At 52.1% G+C, this 9,078-nt stretch overlaps 1 protein-coding gene across 1 annotated transcript in view; it reads right to left on the bottom strand.

Moving 5' to 3' along the window:
• Positions 1-335: 335 nt before the first annotated feature.
• The window catches only part of myo1g (myosin IG), a gene marked incomplete at its 3' end in the record, with an annotated part of 142,690 nt that continues 133,947 nt past the window's right edge, over positions 336-9,078 (bottom strand). Inside the window, exon 21 of the mRNA XM_079258826.1 lies at positions 336-498. Coding sequence (XP_079114952.1) covers positions 336-498 — 163 coding nt within the window. The remainder of the gene's footprint in view (positions 499-9,078) is intronic.

The following is a 9,078-nucleotide window of genomic DNA, read 5'->3' as shown; positions in this document are numbered from 1 at the left end:
CGGGGCGTGCTGGTCTACGGGGCGTGCAGGTCTACGGGGCGTGCTGGTCTACGGGGCGTGCAGGTCTACGGGGCGTGCTGGTCTACGGGGCGTGCAGGTCTACTGAAATCAAATTATCAAACTGAAAAGTTTTTCTGTTCAAAATAAAAAATATTTTATTTAGTCTGATTTTGTTTCAGAAAAACATTATAAAATCTAAGAAGCAGAAACAGTCAGATATGTCGCCATCAGGTCCTCCAGACTCTGGTCTTCATCTGGTCTGGAGGGATCCAGATCAGATCCAGGACTGTTGGACTCTGGTCTGGACTGGTGAGGGAAACCGGTCCTCTGACCGGTTAGTTAGCCGGAATCAGCAGGACGAAACCGTCTCGGCTCTTCTTGAAGTCCGCCATGGTCTGACCCGGTCTGGTTTCCACGGCAACGCTCTTGGGTTTTCCTCGCATGTGAAGCTGCAGGGCCGAGCGGCAAACCTTCACAGGAAGTGGAACTTTCCTGATGCTGGAAGACACAAACACAGAGTTAAACAGAGACCTGCAGACCCCCGTCAGGTTTCCAGAGACCTGCAGACCCCCGTCAGGTTTCCAGAAACCTGCAGACCCCCGTCAGGTTTCCAGAGACCTGCAGACCCCCATCAGGTTTCCAGAAACCTGCAGACCCCCATCAGGTTTCCAGAGACCTGCAGACCCCATCAGGTTTCCAGAGACCTGCAGACCCCCATCAGGTTTCCAGAAACCTGCAGACCCCGTCAGGTTTCCAGAGACCTGCAGACCCCCATCAGGTTTCCTGAGACCTGCAGACCCCCATCAGGTTTCCAGAAACCTGCAGACCCCATCAGGTTTCCAGAAACCTGCAGACCCCATCAGGTTTCCAGAGACCTGCAGACCCCCATCAGGTTTCCAGAGACCTGCAGACCCCATCAGGTTTCCTGAGACCTGCAGACCCCATCAGGTTTCCAGAAACCTGCAGACCCCATCAGGTTTCCTGAGACCTGCAGACCCCATCAGGTTTCCAGAGACCTGCAGACCCCATCAGGTTTCCAGAAACCTGCAGACCCCATCAGGTTTCCTGAGACCTGCAGACCCCATCAGGTTTCCAGAGACCTGCAGACCCCCATCAGGTTTCCAGAGACCTGCAGACCCCCATCAGGTTTCCAGAGACCTGCAGACCCCCATCAGGTTTCCAGAAACCTGCAGACCCCATCAGGTTTCCTGAGACCTGCAGACCCCCATCAGGTTTCCTGAGACCTGCAGACCCCCATCAGGTTTCCAGAGACCTGCAGACCCCATCAGGTTTCCAGAGACCTGCAGACCCCCGTCAGGTTTCCAGTGACCTGCAGACCCCCGTCAGGTTTCCAGAGACCTGCAGACCCCCGTCAGGTTTCCAGAGACCTGCAGACCCCCGTCAGGTTTCCAGAGACCTGCAGACCCCCGTCAGGTTTCCAGAGACCTGCAGACCCCCGTCAGGTTTCCAGAGACCTGCAGACCCCCGTCAGGTTTCCAGAGACCTGCAGACCCCCGTCAGGTTTCCAGTGACCTGCAGACCCCCGTCAGGTTTCCAGAGACCTGCAGACCCCCATCAGGTTTCCAGAGACCTGCAGACCCCATCAGGTTTCCAGAGACCTGCAGACCCCCATCAGGTTTCCAGAGACCTGCAGACCCCCATCAGGTTTCCTGAGACCTGCAGACCCCATCAGGTTTCCTGAGACCTGCAGACCCCATCAGGTTTCCAGAGACCTGCAGACCCCATCAGGTTTCCAGAAACCTGCAGACCCCATCAGGTTTCCTGAGACCTGCAGACCCCATCAGGTTTCCAGAGACCTGCAGACCCCCATCAGGTTTCCAGAGACCTGCAGACCCCCATCAGGTTTCCAGAGACCTGCAGACCCCCATCAGGTTTCCAGAAACCTGCAGACCCCATCAGGTTTCCTGAGACCTGCAGACCCCCATCAGGTTTCCTGAGACCTGCAGACCCCCATCAGGTTTCCAGAAACCTGCAGACCCCATCAGGTTTCCTGAGACCTGCAGACCCCCATCAGGTTTCCAGAGACCTGCAGACCCCCATCAGGTTTCCAGAGACCTGCAGACCCCCATCAGGTTTCCAGAGACCTGCAGACCCCCGTCAGGTTTCCAGAAACCTGCAGACCCCCGTCAGGTTTCCAGAGACCTGCAGACCCCCATCAGGTTTCCAGAAACCTGCAGACCCCCATCAGGTTTCCAGAGACCTGCAGACCCCATCAGGTTTCCAGAGACCTGCAGACCCCCATCAGGTTTCCAGAAACCTGCAGACCCCGTCAGGTTTCCAGAGACCTGCAGACCCCCATCAGGTTTCCTGAGACCTGCAGACCCCCATCAGGTTTCCAGAAACCTGCAGACCCCATCAGGTTTCCAGAAACCTGCAGACCCCATCAGGTTTCCAGAGACCTGCAGACCCCCATCAGGTTTCCAGAGACCTGCAGACCCCCATCAGGTTTCCTGAGACCTGCAGACCCCATCAGGTTTCCTGAGACCTGCAGACCCCATCAGGTTTCCAGAGACCTGCAGACCCCATCAGGTTTCCAGAAACCTGCAGACCCCATCAGGTTTCCTGAGACCTGCAGACCCCATCAGGTTTCCAGAGACCTGCAGACCCCCATCAGGTTTCCAGAGACCTGCAGACCCCCATCAGGTTTCCAGAGACCTGCAGACCCCCATCAGGTTTCCAGAAACCTGCAGACCCCATCAGGTTTCCTGAGACCTGCAGACCCCCATCAGGTTTCCTGAGACCTGCAGACCCCCATCAGGTTTCCAGAGACCTGCAGACCCCATCAGGTTTCCAGAGACCTGCAGACCCCATCAGGTTTCCAGAAACCTGCAGACCCCATCAGGTTTCCTGAGACCTGCAGACCCCCATCAGGTTTCCAGAGACCTGCAGACCCCCATCAGGTTTCCAGAGACCTGCAGACCCCCGTCAGGTTTCCAGAGACCTGCAGACCCCGTCAGGTTTCCAGAGACCTGCAGACCCCATCAGGTTTCCTGAGACCTGCAGACCCCCATCAGGTTTCCAGAGACCTGCAGACCCCCATCAGGTTTCCAGAGACCTGCAGACCCCGTCAGGTTTCCAGAGACCTGCAGACCCCCGTCAGGTTTCCAGAGACCTGCAGACCCCCGTCAGGTTTCCAGAGACCTGCAGACCCCCATCAGGTTTCCAGAAACCTGCAGACCCCCATCAGGTTTCCAGAGACCTGCAGACCCCATCAGGTTTCCAGAAACCTGCAGACCCCCATCAGGTTTCCTGAGACCTGCAGACCCCGTCAGGTTTCCAGAGACCTGCAGACCCCCATCAGGTTTCCTGAGACCTGCAGACCCCATCAGGTTTCCAGAAACCTGCAGACCCCCATCAGGTTTCCTGAGACCTGCAGACCCCCATCAGGTTTCCAGAAACCTGCAGACCCCCGTCAGGTTTCCAGAAACCTGCAGACCCCCATCAGGTTTCCAGAGACCTGCAGACCCCCGTCAGGTTTCCTGAGACCTGCAGACCCCCATCAGGTTTCCAGAAACCTGCAGACCCCCATCAGGTTTCCAGAGACCTGCAGACCCCCATCAGGTTTCCAGAAACCTGCAGACCCCCATCAGGTTTCCAGAGACCTGCAGACCCCCATCAGGTTTCCAGAAACCTGCAGACCCCCATCAGGTTTCCAGAGACCTGCAGACCCCCATCAGGTTTCCTGAGACCTGCAGACCCCCATCAGGTTTCCAGAAACCTGCAGACCCCATCAGGTTTCCAGAGACCTGCAGACCCCCATCAGGTTTCCAGAGACCTGCAGACCCCCATCAGGTTTCCAGAGACCTGCAGACCCCCCAACTACTTATAGTGCATGAAAAATATCTTCTATATAGAACATTATATTAAGTGATATTTATTTTTAAAAGATTCTGTTAACGGAGTGAAATTTACTGGAATAATAATAAAAATCCTCCCAAACTGCAACGTCTGTTATTTTATTATCTTGGAAGTTGTGGTTCAAAACGACTGAGAATCATTTTCCTGAACTGTCAACTTTTATAATGTTGGTCAGACATTAATCTAACAAAATCCTTCATCGTAAACTTCGAGAGTCTCGGAGTGTTTTTTTTGTTTGAATAAAACTAAAGATGTAAACGATAAAAGGACCTTTATCTCTAATAGTGATGATCTTCTTTGAAGCTGAGGACATTGTCCTTTGATTCACGTAGTTTTCCTTTGATGTTGAGGTAGTTTTCCTTTGATGTTGAGGTAGTTTTCCTTTGATGTTGACGTAGTTTTCCACGGACATTGAGGACCTCTTCCTGTCCGACATGTGGAAAACGAGCAGCTTTCTGGTTTCCCATCAGACCCCTGGCGGACAGCTGCAACGGTGGATCTGCTGCTCAGTCAGCTGAAGATGATTCACCGTGAAGCTGCATCTTCCTCTCGGGGCTCCTGCAGCCTCAGCTCGGCCACGCCGACCTACATTCATCACATTTCCACCAACGCAGTCAGGCGGTTTGTCGTTTTTCTCTTCCAAAGTGGATCTAAAGTCGCGTTTACAGTGTGACTATTTGTAGAAGAGACTCTGACCTCTGACGTTGTGTGGAGTCTGCAGGAGGGTCGTGATGCGTTCACTGACCTCTGACCTGGATCAGACGTTCCTGCTGCCTCAGAATCAGGCAGATCTACTTCCATCCCACCAACATGTCTTCCAGATGAACCAGCGCTGCGTTTGTGGTGCTCAGCAGGATTCTGATTGCGTCTCATATTTTCTCCCACTTTAGAAACGTTTCGCTCGGCGGTCGCAGGTTGAGTCATTTTTCCCAGAATGCCCCCTGAGGATGCAAAGAGCAGCTGCTTGCTGTGTCTGCTGACGATGATGATTATTATAACAGACAAGCTTGCCAATGACACGGCTCGAGTCAGCCCTGCAGGACGGTGTGTTCTGGCCACCTTGCAACAGATGCTGCTGTTGCCCTGGTGATGGTTGCCATGGAGACGGAAGCAGGAATCAAGATAAAGGTCCAGATATTGCTGGACATAAGAGAGAAGACAGCAGTCGAGACCGAAACAGCTGGACATTCAACATCTGCTCAGCAGCACCACCTTCCTCGGTTAACCTGGACTTAGACCCCAATGTTAGCATTAGCATTAGCATTAGAAATGTCTCCACCGGTAAAAGAAAAAAAAAAAAAACAGGAATTTGTCTGAGGTTCATGAAAATCTCTGGTAGCATCAGTTGTAGGAGGACGAAGGTCAGGTACTCATTTGTGGATGCTAACACAGCTAGCATAAACCTCATCAACAAGCTCAGAAACAAAGCTGTTTGTTTATAAAACATGATTCCTGATGACAGCCTTCCATTTTTATTCATGTTTCCCAACTTTGTCTTTCATTTGGTCTCCAAATTAAATCCAATAGGAAAGTTTTCCTAAACTTCCCAGGTAGCTAGCTTCAAGGTTAGCTTCCCTCCTGCTTACCCAGTAGCAGCTACCAGCAGCTAGCTTCAGCGTTAGCTTCCCTTCTATTTTCCCCGTAGCAGCTAGCAGCAGCTAGCTTCAGGGTTAGCTTCCCTTCTATTTACCCAGTAGCAGCTAGCAACAGCTCGCTTCAGGGTTAGCTTCCTTATATTTACCCCGTAGCAGCTAGCAGCAGCTAGCTTCAGGGTTAGCTTCCCTCTATTTACCCAGTAGCAGCTAGCAGCAGCTAGCTTCAGAGTTGGCTTCCCTCAATTTACCCAGCAGCAGCTAGCTCTAGGGTTAGCTTCCCTTCTATTTACCCAGTAGCAGCTAGCAGCAGCTAGCTTCAGGGTTAGCTTCCCTCTATTTACCCAGTAGCAGTTAGCAGCAGCTAGCTTCAGAGTTAGCTTCCCTCTATTTACCCAGCAGCAGCTAGCTCTAGGGTTAGCTTCCCTTCTATTTACCCAGTAGCAGCTAGCAGCAGCTAGCTTCAGGGTTAGCTTCCCTTCTATTTACCCAGTAGCAGCTAGCTTCAGGGTTAGCTTCCCTCTATTTACCCAGTAGCAGCTAGCAGCAGCTAGCTTCAGAGTTAGCTTCCCTCTATTTACCCAGCAGCAGCTAGCTCTAGGGTTAGCTTCCCTCTCTTTATCCAGCAGCAGCGAATGGAATCACCCTTTGTATAATTTGTGAATCAGGCGCTGACTTTAGCGTTGTATGTATCAGACATCAGTTATTGATGTCTTGAACCTTCTGTAATCCTGTTTCTGTTTCTGGATCCAGTGGTGGACTGTGTTCAGGTCTCCTGGTCCTCTCTCAGCCAGTGGTACCAATAGCAAGACACCAGAGACTGTGGTGAAACTATCTGGCTTTTAGGTACATTTTGTTTCATGTCCAAACTGCTGGTGCTCGCCCTTTGAGGGCCCCAACTGGGCATGGGCCCCTGGGCCTGTGACCATAATGTCCATTGGATAATCTGGCCTTGCTCCTGACTCTGTGTCAGGCATAGTTTTATGTCGTTTGAGATATTTCCCAACATTCTTCTCTGTAGATGCCCAAACACTAACTGCTTTTACAGTCTATCTGAAAAATACTTTATTCTCTGATGATGTTTGGACCAAAGTGTCGAACCTAAATTCATCCTCGTTGGAAAATCTAAACCTTTGGTGGATGCTGCTTTCATAGCCAATGTTGGCGGTGACTAGTTAAAATCCATCATACTGGACATAATAGAAACTTTTCTAGAACTTTTCTTGTTGTATTTATTACTAAGCTGTTTGGAAAAGAAGCTGAAAACAATTTATTTTCTTTGGCTCAAACTAATGAAAACATGACATTTAGGTTTCTGCTGCATCTTAGACAATGTTTTCTGGAAACGAGGTTTATAAATCAGACAGAAATGAAGCTGATGAGGCTGTTTTATGCATTTTTCTTTCTGGTTTGTTACATGGAACTTTTTTCTGTCATTCCCGCTGAGAGACGGGTTTCTGACCTACATGTAATCCAGTTCTGGGTGATGACTGAGGCTCATTAGGGAAACATCTGGAAGCAACAGAAGATGTTATCGGGTCACATGCTGATGACAACAGGCCCGTCTGAGCAGCTGTTAAGAGACATTCAGGCTGGAATTTAAAGCTAAATGAAAAACACATCCAAGCACATGACCCTTGGGGAAATAGGTCAGAATAAACACAGATAATATACATCCACCTGAGTTTAATTCAGACTGGATAAACGAGCAGAAGTAGAAGCAAAGGCGCTGAAGACAGGCTGCCGACAGCGAGATGGAGACATTGAGGACAGACGCTCAGGGACAGAAGCAGCAAAGGAGGCTATTTCAGGAGGAAGATGACGCCTTCTGCGACCTAAAAAGTGAAAGAAGGCTGATTTCTCTCACACTCGACAAGCTATGGAGGTCAAACAACAAAGTCAACAAGTCCTGGACATCAGAAAGTCCTCCAACGTTGCAGCCGCTGCAGCTTTAGGGTTAATGAAATCACACTTCCCCCTGCAGCTCTGGAAAGGAGGGGCGACCCAGAAGTCTGCTATTAATGCAACTCAGATCCAGGTCTCTGCATATTTATAGATGAAACTGCTGATGCAGAGAACACAGGAGAGGAAGAGGAGGGTCTGGGAGGAACATCAGACACCTAAAAAGTAAGAAGTTCTCCTGGAACATCGAGCAGGTTCAGATGTTTAGGAGAATAAATGAGGTCAAATCAGTAAAATGTTGTGGACCGGTTCTGCCTGCAGGAGGGACGGCAGAAAACCGTCCGGTCCACGGTGGGCTGATCTGGTTCCACGGGTCCACATGCTCCACCTCATATGAACACACAGTCACACCCGCGTGGGATTACAGAGGCGGACTCTGGTCAGGAGGAAAACTTCTGGTTGGTTCCTCCAGAGGACCAGAGACAGGAAGCAATGTAGGCCAGTTGCTCATGCTGGACTCGTTCTGGTGAGAACCGGATCAGGTCTGAACACCAAAGTGAACCCAGAAAGCAGGCTGGTGACTGGTTCGCCTCCAAGCAAGCAGCAGTCGTACCTGCGTAACGTCGTCCAGGTGGGCCGACGCTCCGAGGTTCAGTCTGACTTCTGCTGGATCTGGACCGAACAGGGATCTGGACCGAACAGGGATCTGGACCGAACCGGAATCTGGACTGAACCGGAATCTGGACCGAACCGGGATCTGGACCGAACAGGGATCTGGACCGAACAGGGATCTGGACCGAACCGGGATCTGGACCGAACCGGAATCTGGACCGAACCGGGATCTGGACCGAACCGGGATCTGGACCGAACCGGGATCTGGACCGAACAGGGATCTGGACCGAACCGGGATCTGGACCGAACCGGGATCTGGACCGAACTGGGATCTGGACCGAACCGGGATCTGGACCGAACCGGGATCTGTTTCTGCTCGTACTTTTATCACTTTATCGACACGCTCCACCCAGCCTGGCCCACCACCTCGCCCGCCTCCCGGCCCGCCTGCCGCCCGGCCCAACACCCGGCCCTCCTCCTCCTCCTGTTCCTCCTCCTCCTGTTCCTGTTCCTCCTCCTCCTGTTCCTCCTCCTGTTCCTCCTCCTCCTGTTCCTGTTCCTCCTCCTCCTGTTCCTCCTCCTGTTCCTGTTCCTCCTCCTCTTCCTGTTCCTCCTCCTCCTCCTGTTCCTCCTCCTCTTCCTGTTCCTCCTCCTGTTCCTGTTCCTCCTCCTCTTCCTGTTCCTCCTCCTCCTCCTGTTCCTCCTCCTCTTCCTGTTCCTCCTCCTGTTCCTGTTCCTCCTCCTCTTCCTGTTCCTCCTCCTCCTCCTGTTCCTATTCCTCCTCCTCCTCCTCCTCCTCCTGTTCCTATTCCTCCTCCTCCTCCTCCTCCTCTTCCTCCTCCTCCTGTTCCTCCTCCTCCTCCTGTTCCTATTCCTCCTCCTCCTCCTGTTCCTCCTCCTCTTCCTCCTCCTCCTCCTCCTCCTCCTGTTCCTCCTCCTCTTCCTGTTCCTCCTCCTCCTGACATTTCTTCAGGGTCTCCTCTCAGAGGTTGTGACCCTTCCATTCACCGCAGATGGTGGCACAATAACGGGCTGAAACTCCTGAAGGTCGACTTTCCTCCGAGTCGCCCTCCACACCCGGATCAGACTCCTC

This window comes from Telmatherina bonti, assembly GCF_933228915.1.
Source record: "Telmatherina bonti genome assembly, chromosome: 19".
Classification (NCBI taxonomy): domain Eukaryota; kingdom Metazoa; phylum Chordata; class Actinopteri; order Atheriniformes; family Telmatherinidae; genus Telmatherina; species Telmatherina bonti.
The sequence above is the reverse complement of the archived record's forward strand: the minus strand, read 5'-3'. Positions and strand labels throughout refer to the sequence as shown.